We start from the raw sequence: 16,913 nt of genomic DNA on the forward strand, positions 1-16,913 counted from the left end.
CTTCCAATTTGAAATAAGCTCCTTGTAAATACAATTGCTATAGTACGTCCCAAGGATGGAAAATATGAAAGTGGTAGTTGTGAAGATTCACTGCATGGAGGTTAACAGCTCTGATTGAAAACACATTTTACCTCTCATTTCGTTTCTGCACTCTAAATAGGAGCAATATGTACGATTCAGCTCTGACGTGCTGTGATTGGTGAACAGAGGAAGATGACACAAAATAAATTATGATATTAGTCACGGTCATGCCCCTTCAGACTTCACAGCAAGTTTGCTGTGGCCTCCTTTTGAAGCTTTTGTGTGATGCGCTTTAATGGTTTGAAAAGCTTTGTGATGTTTGTGGGGAAAACGCTTGCGAGGTTTATGTGGGGGAAATACCGCATTTCTCACACTGAAAGCTGTGATTTGCATTTATATCGAATCAACATTTAAATAGCACCCTTTAGTTTTCAAGCTAACCTTATTTACAGCATTTCCAATGAAATAACAGCGCACTCAACCTCGCTTTGTTTTATCCCTTTGTGTGTTTGAAGGAATTGGACGAGATGTGGCGAGACGTCCGCTGGATCACCAATGCCCTGCAGTACGCCCGCTATAAACAGCCTCTCGGTTGGGTGCCTATCACCTGGCTAGTAGATGTCAGCGTGGAGCCTCCTGTCCAGAAGAATGACTCCACGTCCTCTAACACAGAATACGTGCCCACTCCCTCGCCCTCTCCAGAAATGAGGAGACGAAAGCCCACAATTGGTAAATGCTGTTTTTCAATAGCTGCCTTTCATCCAGGCATAAAAATATGTGTCGTGCTCGACTGCGTGTCTGTGTTGCAGTCAAATATGTCTTATATTTGCAATAGTGAGAATGTGGCATTTGTTGACAGCACAAAAGAAAGGTTCTGCTGGAAATAAATCAGTGTATCGAATTAATTAGAATTCAGCACACTTATTGTTATGATAAAACATTCAGTATTAAAGCTTTTGAGTTGCCATGTGTTTTGCAGAGCATTACAGATTGTTATTTGGCATAAAAGGAAGAAGAGTTTCCAAAATTTTGGCAACAAAAATATAGCAAAAGACACCCGTTTTCAAGAAACAGATGAAATTACAGATTAAGCTCACTTAAGTAATGTTCTGGCAGGGTGTGATTGTTGGAAATTTGGGCTTCTTAAGATTTCGGTCTGTTTCACTAAGGATTGGCAAATGATGATATTTCACAGACATCGGTCGTCATGCTGCGTCTGTTCTAGTAAGACCCAATTGCGTTGTGTATTCATTTGATAGCTTTGCATTTGACTGAGGCATTGCACAACTCGTGAAGTGGCAAATTGATCATTTTACCTTTTAAAACACAAAGCGGTGACAAATTTAAAGCCAAATATTGATGCTTTAATAATACCCAGACTAGCCAGTGTCTTAATGCATTCTCAAAAAAATTAAAAACCATGCAGTTCTGATTAAATACGCCTGTTTTGAATGTATTGAGTAAATTAAAAACATGAATTAAAAATAGATGTTATTAAGTCCATTTAAATATAATTACTTGTGTGGTCAAATGTGTGTAACAAATATGCATGGGTCTGCTGGGTGTTTTTACTTTTGTTTTATAACTTTTATATGCCAGATTTCTCAGGATTTATAATTATTGCATTATGTGTGAGGATGTGTATTCAACAACTTGCTACTGAAGTAAATTAAAACAGTTTTTTAACCTTTCAGAAAGAACCTATGCATAATTCTTCACTATAAACCATATAACTTCATAGTATCTTTTTAATACATTTAACAAATATTATTACATTATATAAATCTGAAAGGGATAGTTCACGCAAAAATGAAAATTCTGTCATTTATTACTCACACTCATGTCGTTCCAAACCTGTAAGATGTCCATTCATCTTCAGAGCGCAAATTAAGATATTTTTGATGAAATCCGAGAGCTTTCTGACCCTGCATAGACAGCAACACAACTAGGCCAAGAAAGGTAGCACATCGTAAGACATTGTTAAACATCAGTGGTTCATCCGTAATTTTATGAAGCTACAAGAATATTTTTTGTGCATCGTGGTGGTACTCTCTTGAACACATGTTGAAGACTGACATGGAAGAAAAGTTGTTGAATAAAGTCTGTTGAATAAACTGTTTAACCACTGATGTCCCATGAACTATTTTAATGATACCCTTACTACATTTCTGGGCCTTGAACGTGTCAGTTGCTTTTCTGTCTATGAAGGGTCAGAAAGCTCTCGGATTTCATCAAAAATATCTTAATTTGGGTTCCGAAGATGAAGTAAAGCTATTTCAAAGAAATTCTGTTCTTTGGGGGGAAAAAATGTATAACTGTTTCTACAAAAATATTAATTAAACTATTTTCATTATTGATAATAATAAGAAATGTTTGTGACACTAAAAACTGGAGTAATGGATGCTGAATATTCATCACAGAAATAAATTACATTTTGAATAAAATAGATCAATAAAATACATTTTAAAATATATTGAAATAGAAAACCGTTATTTTGAATTGAAATGATGTTTCACAATATAACTATTTTAACTATTTTTGACTATTTTAACTATTTTCAAAATAAATGCAACCTTGATGAGCACAAGAGACTTTCTAACCGACCCCAAACAGTTCTGTATATCACCTATTCCACAGTAAATTTTGAACATGGTTCATCCAATCAGATTTTAGAGGCAGAACTATCCTTTTGAATTGTTTATTGTATTATTGAAATAGATTTTTGAGGAAGCATTATTATGCTTATTAATTCCAGTTGATTTATTATTTCAATCCCCATCTCTTGCAGAGTCCCAACCAGGTTCAGATGAAGAGGGCTGTTCGGAGGTCTTTCTCCCCACAGACAGTGACTACGACTCCAGTGACGCTCTGAGCCCTCGTGACCTGGATTTAGTTTACTCCTCAGCCCAGGATCTCTCCCATCAGGCCGTGCACGTCCTCAGCGGTAGCGCTCCTGATGTTCTTCAGATGCACGATCTCAAATACAGCGCTTGCTCCAAGTCCATCCTGGAAACCGAATCGTGCACCAAGGACATGGAGGACCTATCGCTGTCCTCTTACTCTGTGAAGACCACAGACAAGCCGTCCCGCTGCAAGTTCCTGGCCGATCCACCAACGAAACGTAAGCTGCTGTCCAAAAGCCATCCCCAGAGGAGTTCCTTTGGCGGGCCGCACCGCTGGCTGCGTGTACAGAGCGAGAGTCACACTCCCTCGCTATCCGAAGGCATCTACACCAGACAGAGCGATATTGACCTGCCGCTGGAGACGCCACTCTCCCGACCGCACTCGACCACTACCTCCTGCAGTTTGGATGAGTACAGACCGCCCTACAGGGAGTCTAAGCCCAACGTTCGAAGGATCTTTGTGGAGTCGTGCAGCAAGACGTCACCCTGCAGAGATGCCCCGCATTGGGAGAAGGAGGAGACGGGATCGAGAGGAGCTACAGCTAGAGATGCTGGATCGGGATATGGCATTACAGCAGAAGCTCAGGACGTGGATTCGGACGAGCAAACGAATGAACAAGTGTCGGAGATCCTCAGCAGCACGCTTTAGGATGATATAAGCGTTCCATCATGTAGACGTGTGGTTTTATCACCACTTAAATTTGCCTCTAAGCTCCAGAACTCCTCTTTCCTCTCCAACTGCATACTTTACACACTTTACAGCTCACAGTTGTAATGAGTGAACACTTAGCCTAATCAATTCTTGCATCCTCACTGCAGAGGATGAAGTTGCTGGTCAACTCTGCGGGACTCATAAATCATGGCTCTGACTGTTACAATGTTAAATATCAATGCAACGTGAAACAAAGCACTGCTTTTCCTCAGAACTTGAAATTGCCTCAGCCAATAGAGCCCAACTGTGAGCGCTCACTTTATCAGCTGCCTTTGTTCTGAATGCATTTTTCCCATTTATTATCACCATAGGGGTTTCATAAATGTCTTCAGACTAAAACACTTTGAAGTCATGAACAAAACCCAAACCAGCTCTATGTTATAGTTTGGATTAGAAGCTACAAGCGTTTTTAAACTATCTATCTATCTATCTATCTATCTATCTATCTATCTATCTATCTATCTATCTATCTATCTATCTATCTATCTATCTATCTATCTATCTATCTATCTATCTATCTATCTATCTATCTATCTATCTATCTATCTATCTATCTATCTATCTATCTATCTATCTACCTACCTACCTACCTACCTACCTACCTACCTACCTACCTACCTACCTGTAACATTGTTTTTTTTTTTAAATATATGAACATTATCTAATTTAATTGATATAACCTCTGATTAGTCTGTTTTGAAAGGTTTAACAGTTATTTTCTCTGTGGAGAAAATGAATGGGATTTTTACATCCGGAAACATGCTGTTGGGATCGGTTGTGGTGTTTTTAGGTGAAGAGTGGATTTAGGTGATTTGAGGGCCGATTAAAATTCAGTATATGTGTTTACTTGCTATGAAAGATCGATGTATCTGCTAATTTCACTGCCCATTTAGTATTGTTTGCTCTTACAATTGATGTATGAAGTGGCATCATCCACTTCACACTACATCTGTTTCTAATAGATTGCATTTCAGTGTTCAGAAACACTGGATGAATGAAAAATGGTCCCATCACTACAGACAAAATGTTACAAAACATGAGCCCTTTTCAAATTAAAAAGCTGGTAAGTAGTTCTAAGGGAAGAGTGCGTGACATTTGTTCCACAGAATGTGTTTCATTGAAAAATACCTTGAGTTGTGCGATGTTTACCATATGATGGTGGTTTGTGGCGTGGGATTGTTCACATTTGAAGATTCGTTGTAATTTGTTTGTTTCTGTTCCTATTTATGCTGGTTAACCCACTGTTATGAAAGGAAATGAAAACCACTTTTTTTTACCATGTTTTACAGGTTGAAGGAATGATAAAAACTGCACTTTTAATATATACAGTATATTTGCATCCCACAACTTTTACTGTAATAAGAGTTTGACAGCCGGATTGTTTTGAATCTAACCACTTTTGACCTTTTGCAGAGGAAGGAACCATATTTGCTTGAACCGCAAATGTGTGCCACTTATATAAACACACATTTCAATGATTTGGAAGTGGATTATTCTTCTTGCATAATTACTAGTATCACAGCACTCATTTTGTCAATAAAGCCATGGATATTTGAAATGAAATGCAAGTTATGGTCTAAGGACATAACCAAAAAGGTAGTTTGTTTCAGTAATGCATCATTAATTCTGTAAAACTATACTGCATTAATTTTGCAATGATTATTATCTAACAGATTCATTGTGAATATAGTATATATTTATTCACATAATCCATGGATACGCCCTATAATTAAGTGAAATATTTTTTCCCGAATGAAAAGGGCAGCTTTTGCAAGCAACATTGTGAATGTGTCTTTTGCAATGTTTCAACAATTTATTAATGTTTGTAGTGTTGTTTTTTTTTTTACAAAAAAAAGAAAAATGGTATTTGCACAAAATGTTTATTGATTTCCACACGACTGGAGTTTCTCCTGTGAAGGATTGTAAAAAAAAAAAAAAAAAGATTTCATCTTCCGGTTAATGTACAGTGATGTCAGCTGGTGCTCCAGTCAGATCCTGTGGGTAAATGCACTGCTCTGACACACCGGTGTGTTCAGTATGCATTCAGAACAAGCCCACAGACACGAGGCATTATTTATCATATTCCACCTTACCTATATTCCAGTTAAATATTAAACTCTTTGCAACTGGCATTCCAGTTAGGGTATTATTGTTAAATGATATGGTATATTTGTCTTGATACCTTTATACTGTGCACAATGCAAGCCAAAACAATTCAAAAGCGTCATATCTGTATATTTTTGCATTATGCATTTATTGATCCAAATAATATATTTCAGTATTGTATTTTTGATGGTTGGTCCCATGTCATAGAAGTTTCTGATGTAACTTGTTTGCTTTTTGTGATGCATCTTGAGTATGACGTTGTGACAGATGTATTTAAGTCATAAAAAATAAACATTCCAGTGTAAATATTTTATGATATGTTATTTGTGTTTCTTTCATTTCAGACCTATTCAACTAATTTTAATTAAAAATATATATATACATATATGTATAAAATTAAATCGGTTTAATATATATATATATTTAGAAATTTATATGAAGCTTAATTTGCAATGTTAACAATTTAAACAAACAGGCCAATCAAAATGTATAATTATGAAATGTAAATTTTTAGAGGTTGACTACAGATTGAAGAATATAGAAAATTGCAGTGAAACTGAATACAGAATTTTTTTTGTTTGTTTATGTTTATTTTTATATAAATTTATGTTTATATAAATTATGTTTATTTTTTTATAATATATTTTTACTTTTATTATTATAGTTTCATATTTTTATCAATTGATATGAAGCTTGGAGTACAATGTAACCCATTTAAACAGGCCAATTCACAATGTATAATATAGGAAATGCTAATCTTACAGAGGTTAAATATAGATTTAAAAATACAAAAAAATATTTTAGTGATATTTTTTATAATATATTTATATTTTATTAGTGTTTGTTATATGGGTTTAATATTTTGAAGAAATTGATAAGAAGCTTGGTTTACAATGTTAACAATTTAAAGAAACAGGCCAAACAGAGACTGCGTTTCTGTGTGTATGTTTGTATTTAAAACTGAACTGACCGCATGTTAGAAACCGTAACTTTCAAATCGAGCGTTCAAATTGCTCTCTTGTTAGATCATCAAAGGTCTTCACAGGGAACTAAACAAAAACAAATGACATTTTTATCTAGCTGGGTCATGAAAGAATCGGGAATATTTTGACCTCGAGCTGGGAGGCCTTCTGATCCGTCATTAAGATTAAGTGAACTTCAGACTCAGATCAGATATTGATGGTCATGGAGGCACGACTGGCCTTTGCCCAGATATTCCACGAAAATCAAAGGACAAATATACCTCCAGATGATTTGAAACACGTGGATCTGGCCGTCAGTTAAGGGGAAGAAATGAGAATGTATGTGTATGTTGGAAACAAACTCAAACCGTGGCGAATATTGCTATCGAGAAGATGATCTGATGATTAGGTCCAGAATGACGCAATGTTCTCAATTCGCAGCTAAAATTGACAGAAGCCTGTTTGAATATGGCCTCTAATCCACTTTGCTATGTGTCCAAACACACACTTCCATGGAAACCGTTGTAACACAGTTAAACAGTCATTCGTACAAATTACAAGACAGAACGAAGGAATCCACGAGAGTACGACAGCATACATCAACTGAGCCGCAGTTCACAGGTTAAGACACTTATTATGAGTGACATTTAATACTAAGACAGTATGGGGTCTGTTCATCACAAATGCATTAATCAGTTTTACGTTCATATGGAGGACTCTGGAAAACAGCATAGCTCTTTATTTGACTCTCAGAAATGTCTTTGTTCACCGGGAGACTGTGGCGGTCCTGCGTTCTGTAATTCTAGCCGGAGGATAGGCCATTTTCAAGGGCCACAGATTCCTTCGTCACTACAGTCGGTTGGCAAGCTTATCTCAAAAACATAATTTCAGCCCACTTCCTTTCTTTTAAATAAGAAGTCGCATTCTACTGGCGCCGGACACTCGCTGACACAGGAGCAATCCAGAAAATTGCTCTAAGGTCAATTTAAACGTTAAAGAGGAGCAGAGGAATATCATAGGATGTCTGAATGCAACCTTGTCATTGGAAGAGAAGCCAAAATAGCATTTCATGTGAACAGTAGCACCCATTGATTTGATTTCATAACGTGTTTCAGAGTAAGCTGATATCAACTGAGAATGATTTAAACTGCAGCATACATTACATATCTTTCACATCACTTTTGTAACAGACCTACATGTAATGAACAATTTAATCTTTTAATAAATGTTTTCATCTGCATCAGTATCAAAAATCACTTAAAAAATCACTTTAATGCACATCATCGATCATGAAAAGATTTTTGCATGTTTTTTTTTTTTTTTGGTGAGCCTTAAATATTAAGGCAGTGTAACTGTGCAGAAACAGATAATAAATGGATAAAATTCTTGGAAATGCTGATATCCTTTCAATATTTTAATAGTATTTATTTAGAAAATGAAGGAGTGAAGCAGTTTGTTTTAAAATATTACTAATATTTTAATAATATTTGTTGGTATTTGACATGAGCATAAAACTTTATGAAAAGGCATATTTGATTCAGGTCTAGTGCAATAACCTTGTCAATATTTGCAACTAGGCTATATATATATATATATATACATATATATATATATATATATACATATATATATATATATATATATATACATATAAATCTGTATATTGGTTTAAAAGATTAACTTTACAAATATGTGTGTAAACATTAATATACATATATGTATGCATACACACACACACACACGCAAGCATCTCTCCTTTTTACTTTATTTGTCATTGACATATAGTTTGTTAAAAGGTTTTGTACAAGATATAGTTTTATACAAGTACTAAATGCTTGTTCTTATACGTTTTATATAAGAACAATTCTATGGGCCTAATTGAAATAAAGTAGGCCTAAACGATCATTAAAATGTTGCTTTCAAATGAATAAATGAATGAATGTGTTTGTCCAATTGACGTTTCAGTCCAAGTTCACACAGATCCTAAAGACTCGTTTCTAGTCCTCGCTACTGTCATTCATCTTTTGACATGTCACACATGTGCGCGCGCACCGGCAGAGGGCGACCAACGATAGTCATCCCTCCGGACCCCCTTCTACCCCACCCACCCCCATACCCCACTCCCTCCCCTCCCTAAATAGAAGGAGGTGTCGTGGAGCTCTGGCAACAGACCCACAATTGAGAATGGGTCTTTGGGTTCTATCGCGACCCGCGAGGATAAATCAGACGAGCCAGGTGATTCTCAGTTCGGCGCCCGTCACCAGAAACCATGCGGATCCTCAGACACCAGGACTCCGGATTCAGACGCGAGGAGCCCGGGAGCTCAAAAAGGAGACCGGGTCCGGCTGAAAACGCCTGATGCTGTCATGAACCCTTCTGCTGATGGGAACCTGTGCGTAAAAGCGGAACGAGACGCGCGGAATGACCACAAAGTAGACACTGACCCAACGTTCTTGGACCCCCGATTGCATTTACGCGCGAAGTGGCACCGAGGATAGTGCCGTTTGAATTGAACGAACTCTTTCTAAGGAGAACGCTCGTGGGCAAACACCGCGCGCGCTGGAGACTGCGCTCTCACGGCTAGCCAAAAACTCAAGCGAACACTCAAGCGCGAGGATTAATCAGCCGAAAAGATGGATAAGTTGTCGTATTTTCTGGCTACATACATGCTCATTTTCTCCCTCGGATTCAGGATTGAAGAAGGGATGTGCCAACATTACTACCTCCTCCGTCCCATTCCCAGTGACACTCTGCCTATAGTGGAACTCAAGGAGGACCCGGATCCCATACTGGACCCTAAGGAGCGGGATCTAAACGAGACCGAACTCAGAGCCACGCTAGGCAGTCACTTCGACCAGAACTTCATGTCCATCAGTCCACCGGAGGACAAATACGCAGGACAGGACGACCTGAACGAGTCCGAACTCTTCAAACGTCCCACCGGCACCATGCCCAAAGAAATCAAAGCCATGGAGTTTGAGATCCAGCATGGGAAAAAAAACAAGCCCAGTAAGAAACTCAGAAGAAGGCTTCAGCTGTGGCTGTGGTCCTATGCCTTCTGCCCGGTGGTGCACACATGGCAGGACCTGGGGAACCGATTCTGGCCCCGCTATGTGAAAGTGGGCAGCTGCTACAATAAAAGGTCTTGTTCGGTTCCAGAAGGGATGGTTTGCAAACCTGCCAAATCCAGCCATTTTACGGTTTTGCGATGGAGGTGCCTGCACAGAAAGGGTGGGCTCAAATGTGCCTGGATACCAGTTCAGTACCCCATTATATCAGAGTGCAAATGCTCCTGCCCGAACTGAAATAAGCTCCGTGCTCATTCTCACATGCACTGTCCAGTGTACGAATGTATATTTGATGTATATGTGGTGCCATTCTAGGTTACACTTTACATTGGTGTTCATGTTACTGTGTAATTTCATACAGAAGTACTGACGAGTGATGCTGACAAAATTGTGTGTACTTAACATGTGATTCTTTTGTGGAGCTGCTTGGTATTATAGTCATTATAGTAAATAATTATAGGAATATGTCGAACATGGACACTGTAATGTAAAGTGGTGCCTGATTCATTTATAAAAAAAAAAAGAAAGAAAAAAGGTCAGTATTTGCCTATAATATCCAGTGTCTACTGTAACTTTGGTTGTAATGTAACTTTATACATATTTATGTCAAAGAACATTTCGCATTCAAAGTGCGTTTATTGAAGGAATTCCAAGCTTTTTCCATTATTCGGAAAAAAAAACCTTTATCTTTATACACCTCAGACGGGACATTATAATTACAGTCTTGGTGTGCTGTAAATATAAGGGGAATGGAAAATAACTGCTCATGTAAATTAAAAGAAACTATTTATTCTTTATGTCCATGTAGTCAAAATGCATTTAAAATAAAACCACTAAAAATGGCATGAACTGTTTTTTGCTTATTTCACTTGCTGTATATATGCAATCTCCTTAACATGCACTGCATGCAGTAAAACCCGCCAGCTGCTATTTATAAAGCCCTCTACACTGATGCGACGCTAATTGAGGTGATATTATTTTAATTTGACTTATGAAGTCGAGTCTGGATCGTAATGGACAATTGGTGATTCGTATTCCTCAGAGGGAGTGGATCAGTTACTTTGTTTTTTTTCTTCCGAGACGCCATTCCGTCCTCAGACAGTCTGAAGGGTCTTTGTAAAAGGATTAAAAGGTAAAGACCTTCATTTTCAGATTCTTTCATTTAATCTGTATGGCGCCTGAGACACATGCTGGATGGATGATCACATGTAAAAACATTCCCTGCTCTGTCTGCTGCCTAAAGTCTATTGGCATGAACAGAACAACTTGACCACGCAAAGGAATAAAGATACTTGAATTTCCGCTCTGTATCGATTAGGTTTAAGCTCCTTTTTTTGACAAACGTCACATAGATGGCTTAGACTTTTTTGTTGCACTATATGCAGGCATTTATACATCACACTGCAGCATTTCAAAGAGTCCCAAGAGTAAAACTCAGTCAGGGATCAATCATGCATAAATTTCAATGTAACAGTTAATACACCGCTTTAAAACCAAAAAAGAAACTGTCCCTCATGGCAAAAAGTGAATCCTACTTTTGTTACATAGACTTTGACTTAATCTACCAGCACATTGTCCAGCATCACTTGGTTTTGCACAGTAAGGAGGGTTTACATGAAGGAACATTACATCTTTATATTACTTCTCAGCTCGCCACAGAATAAAAACACTGCCTGTTCCTCCAGCTTTTCAATAAGATAAGATTATGGACCTGTCACTCCACTCTACTTAACAAGAAATGCTGTGTGCCAGTGTCTTTCTTTCTTTCGCTCTTCATGAGGCATATTTTTACACAGTGATAACTGGGCAGCACCATGTGTGATTTTCAACGCCGGCTTAATGTACCTCAATCTGCGACCCTCAAACCTAAACACTCATAGATGTTCTGAATGATCCCATTTCATCACTCTCAGGGCATCACATCCCAGGAGATATAACTGGAAACTTCATCTCGCATAGTAACATGCCACCCAAGTTCTGGAGTCCATCCAGTATCACTAACAATCAGGTGTGAGGAACAGTTGCCCCCTTACATGCTGCACCCTTCCCGCGATGAAAGCCAGTCTGGCCACCCAGGCGCTCTCTCAAACCATGACAGAGCGGAAAAACCACCAGTCATTAAACGTTAAGATTGTTTTTTTGCATAGACACTCCCTTAAAGAGAAAAGCCTCTCATTGGTCTGAACCTTGTGCGTGTTTCCTGGCGACTGGACCGAATAGCTGGTGTGCAGAGGATGGAGGAAACCCAAACCAAAGGAGCATGGGGACGTGAGTAGGTTTGTGGGCAATACCAATGGGCTGGAAACTCCTTACAAACAAAAAAAGAGCTCCAATATCATTCACAAATATATTTATATAATCATTTAATAGGGTTTAAAGTTCATACAATGTCCATCCTTAAAAATTTACTGATATGCAGTGTTGGCTAAATGTCAAATTGTAGAATATGACCTAAAGGCATCAAGAAAATGTTTTATATATATAAAAATGAATATCATATTAAAGAATATGACCTATAAAAAAGACTTAATAATAATATAATATAAAATACAAATGTTTTGGCTAAATGTCAAATTGTAGAATATGACTTAAAGCCACGATAAAAAGATCTGAATTAAAGACCTGAACATAAGAGTAATCTTATATATATATAGTCCAATGAATCCTGCTCTATAACATATACAACCACTTTACACTTCATATGTAAAATATGGAATATAAAACATTTTCAGGATTAGTCTCAGGCTTTTGGATCCCATTATATAATATATATAATATAATATACATATATCTATTTGTTTTTGTAGCCTATGCTGTGAAGTTCCATAACCTTTTTGGTTGTTTTTGCTATTCTACTTTTAAAGCTGGACCAAATGAGCCTCCGAAAAACAAAATCAGCCTCAAACTGTGAAAACATATCTGTAGAACTGAGAAATGATGTTGTTTTCAACATTGGCAGTGAAATGTGTCAATTTACAGCCTTGACTTGTCAACATTTCTCATATTTTATGAGAGTGTGACATTCAAAAACAACATGTGGTAAAACTCTTTATTATAGCTTACATTTACAGTTATGCGAATGATGTCAGGAAGAGACATGTATCAACATAAGCCTTAGGCTGATGTCTGTCACTACTCTGCTACAAGGAAATTCACTTCATTTTGCATTCTTTTTTTTCTCTCTCTTAAAATCTCAATAACATTATATTCGTTCTGTGTGTGTCTTGGACTTCATTAAATGCTGTTTTTAGGCACCTTTGTAAATGGCAAGGTGTTATCAGGGTATCTGAGTGTGCTCTTGAGGATGATATCACTGAGAAAAAGGTCAGCATGATCTCAAGTTCATACCAGAGATCATAGCGATGGGGTCAGGGGGATGATTGCATGTCAGATGTTGGAAGATCAGAGCTATATTTGCAGACGTGCAGGCTCAAACTGACTTTGAAGTGTAAGAGAGTTGGTACCAGATATGATTAAAGAACGTCTCCTTATTAATGAAAGGGGAACTTCAATGCACAATCATCTGGACCGCAAATTGATCCAAATCCAAAAAGATTCAAATGCATGCGGTTGAATTTTTGTTTTGTTTTTTTACATCATTGATTTTTGTTAAGATTTGTATAGTTTTTGTATTATTTTTAAATGTTTTTCAATGTCTTGCAACCTTAAATTCTGCTTTCTTACTGAGGGAAAAACAACAATGCTCATCTTGTGCACTTTTCCTCAAGGTTGACAGATAGAAATGCCTAAAACCCCTTCAGCCTTCAGTTTGAGCTCAAGTTCTCATTATTTATTCCCCTCCAAAAACACTACACAAACATGAGGGATGGCAAATACTTGACTCAACTGAGGTTTAATCAAACCGCAAGCTTCATCTCCCTTTTGTTCCTCCTTGCTTTTTTCCCTTAAGAAATTGGCAGCGTAGCCCTGTAATTTTCCCCCAATCGCCAGGCCAATGTGGGCTCTGTGCCATCGTTCCACCCATCGCTGTCTATATTGTAAAGAACGAACTCGTTCCCGTAGCACAGGAAGGATCTCTTCTTCTGTATTCATAACGCTTCGAACAAACATTTTAATCCTTTACTGAAAGACAAATGCATACTCTGTGTACGCGGTTGCCACCCGTATGCTTCGTTCTCAATATTTTCCGGTCTAGATCAGGTTCCTCCGTTTGAAATTTCACAGTGCTGTCGTCACACTCGACTGCTGCAATGGATATTTACAGGAGATTAGATGAATGTATGGAGGTTTAATTTGTAGATCACCTTCAGTCCGTGTGGAAACAGTATTTTGTTTGTGTTCAAGCTAATTAACATCATGGAAGCTCATCGAGAGCTCAACAACTGAGCCACCAGGGAAATCTGTGGCAAACTGAACAAGCAAGGCCCCAAATCTCAGCCTTTCGCTGTCCAGATCAATTACTCACATAATTTAGGAGTTGGATTGAGAGGTGTTTTGGATGGCGGTACTGACAAGGGCCGAAGTAGGAACTATTTGTCCTGCACTGATTCTCTACGCAAAGCGGGATCCATCACGTATCGGCCTGTGGCTGTTTGAAGGAGGTTGGACTGGTGTTGAAAGTATTGGCAAAGCTGATCCATAATAAATGCACCCAGCAGACTGTGGCGCCACTCTTGCGTGTGCCTCTGCATATGAACGTTGCTTTGTGTGTGTGTGTGTGTGTGTGTGTGTGTGTGTGTTGGATGAGTTTGTGAGACAGCATGTGAGTGCATGTTTTTGGGTCTGTATATGTAATGGAATCAAAGTTTGTAATTCCTCTTGAATGATAGCCCCACTATTTATTTCCAAATGCAGGCTCAGGACTGAAATGTTATGGATCACAGCCTTTCTTAACATGAGAAGCGGTGTAACAGAAGATGTGAACAGTCGTAAAGAATGCTGGCATTAAATGTCTCGGCTGCGTTTTCCAAAGTAAACGAGTGGTGTTTTTGATGGATAGAAGCGGCAGGAGTATTGCTAATCCAATTTTGTATATTAATTAATCTTTGATTCGTTTTCTTCTGTTTGACCACCATACAAATCAAACATGTAGCAATGGTTTATCAAATTTTTTTTACAATGTGTCAGTCTGAACTGACTCTTATTCAGTGAATCTAGCCTACTGGCTTCATCCACTAATACATAAATATATTTGTATAATATTAGTATAACCATGAATAATTAATATTAAGACAAGACATGTAGAAGAACTTGCTCATGGATTTCATTTCACATTTTAACCAGCATGTCACCAAACTCTATTAAATCTCTTTTAGCATCATTCATTTTCTTCTGAATTTATATCTCATCCAGAAGGACACATTAGAATCTCTTTAGATCAGTCGTCATAATTTATTGTTGAATGATCAATGCCATCGTACCTTGAGGCATGTGGACAGTCCAGCATCCTTTGTACTGTGTGTATGCCATGCACGATGCGCCCCCTAGTGGTCCATATAAGAACACGAAATAAATCCAAAGACAGCTCGGACACAGTACAGCTGTGCCTGTCATTGATTTTTTGTATCTAGAAAATGTATCATGACTTTATAAAACTTAGAAGCACAATTATTTGACCGAGAGGCTATTCACATTCACAGGTAGGCTAATTGTTACATTTAATACGCTATATTGTCATATACTCATCTCCTTCGGCAGTCCTTGACTTCATCCTAAACTCAAAAAAAAAAAAAAAAAAAAAAAACCTTTCCCTCTATCTTTCTCTCCGCTTACTAGCTTGTACTTATTTGAACAATGACTGAGACTTGGTGTTACGAGCACTTCCTCTGTCTGATTGCCTCTTCAAGATTAATCGCTTTTTGTATTCCCCAATTGTAAGTCGCTTTGGATAAAAGCGTCGGCCAAATGACTAAATGTAAATGTATATTGAAGAAAAAATACAACACCACCATGTTAAAAAGAAAGCATGTACTTTTTAGACACCCCATTTCTATAAAGACTGATTCATTCAGTCTGGAACATTGTGTCTACAGATCACCATAGCAGCCATGTTGTACATATACATATACATACAATACATTCATTTCAAAACGACGCACGAAATCCAGCTTGCTTCGACAGAAAAAAGTGAGATATGAAGCAATGGTCCTAGACGTTCATTTGACGCATGTGTAGGTGGACAAACAGCATAATAACATAGAATTAATTTAGTTATGTTTCCTGGAACTGTGATTGCTTGGTCTATACTGTCTGAGTAGTTCTCCTTCATGACCAGGTAAGATGGCGAAGCAACTCTTCACGGTTAGCTTCATGTCTCAATGCCTTAAAAGTTGGTCATTGTACATTAAGTCATGGCTTCTTTTATGGTGGTCAAGTGAAGTGGTCATAGGCCTTTGGGCATATGGCCAGTTGCCCTGTTGGATAATTTGTTCTGTAGATATTCACAGTCAGAGAGGTTTGGCTCCATTTAGCACATGACTCATTGTACTCTGATTTGACTGTTTATATACGTGAAAATCCATAACCAGATTTTGATTAAACCTTCGTCCAGAAGAACGTCATTTGTTTTTACATTGCAAAAAGCATCTTGCCTATTAGTGGCATATTGTACACCTCACTGCTCTCACAAATACATAAAACTAAACCATATATGACACAGACGAATGGCAGCTTTTGTGTTCGGCCGCTTTGTGGAAACGATTCTGAAGCATCTATCCATCAAAGTTCGAATGACATATTTATGGCTTTACTGCTGAGACCATTTCCCTCTTTACATAGATATTACCTCCTAAATCTTGCAGCTACATTAGAGTTATTCAACCTGGAAGGCATGAAAGCATGAGGCAAGCATTGGAGGAGAGACCTGCACCCACATGCTGGCACGAGGAGAAGTTATCATGGATTAACGCCTTGTTTCAGCTCAAAGGAATGCCTCATCAGAACTGCTTGGGCGGGACTGTAGGAGCAAGCGAGTGAGGATATGTAGGTGTTGAGTCAGTGTTTCCATGGTCGCGTTGGAGAAGAAAGCATGGCGCGCTTTCTGTGCAGTGACACCTCATTGACAGGTATGTCAGAGAGGTGTGCTGGTGTCCGGAGCCAGGCGGCCGTACCACAGAGCTTGTCAAAATAAATCTGTCATCGCAACCCCCTAAGAGGTCTCACCAGAGTGTGAGGCGACACG

At 38.1% G+C, this 16,913-nt stretch overlaps 2 protein-coding genes across 2 annotated transcripts in view; both read left to right on the forward strand.

Moving 5' to 3' along the window:
- LOC306852730 (ankyrin repeat and fibronectin type-III domain-containing protein 1-like) overlaps window positions 1-6,047 on the forward strand; it is a gene marked incomplete at its 5' end in the record, with an annotated part of 79,236 nt that extends 73,189 nt beyond the window's left edge. The window contains 2 exons of the mRNA XM_079389794.1: window positions 537-750; window positions 2,810-6,047. Coding sequence (XP_079245920.1) covers window positions 537-750; window positions 2,810-3,573 — 978 coding nt within the window. The 3' untranslated portion in view covers window positions 3,574-6,047. The remainder of the gene's footprint in view (window positions 1-536; window positions 751-2,809) is intronic.
- Window positions 6,048-8,914: 2,867 nt separating this feature from the next.
- On the forward strand, window positions 8,915-10,610 carry LOC306852097 (noggin-3-like). The gene has a single exon (XM_079388727.1). It carries the CDS (start codon window positions 9,338-9,340, stop codon window positions 10,007-10,009), a length of 672 nt encoding a protein of 223 aa, XP_079244853.1. The 5' UTR covers window positions 8,915-9,337; the 3' UTR covers window positions 10,010-10,610.
- Window positions 10,611-16,913: the final 6,303 nt, after the last annotated feature.

This window comes from Barbus barbus, assembly GCF_936440315.1.
Source record: "Barbus barbus genome assembly, chromosome: 32".
In the NCBI taxonomy this organism is placed as follows: Eukaryota; Metazoa; Chordata; class Actinopteri; order Cypriniformes; family Cyprinidae; genus Barbus; species Barbus barbus.

Coding starts and splice junctions, on each gene's coding strand:
- LOC306852097 (XM_079388727.1), top strand. CDS start 9,338: ATGGATAAGTTGTCGTATTTTCTGGCTACATACATGCTCATTTTCTCC.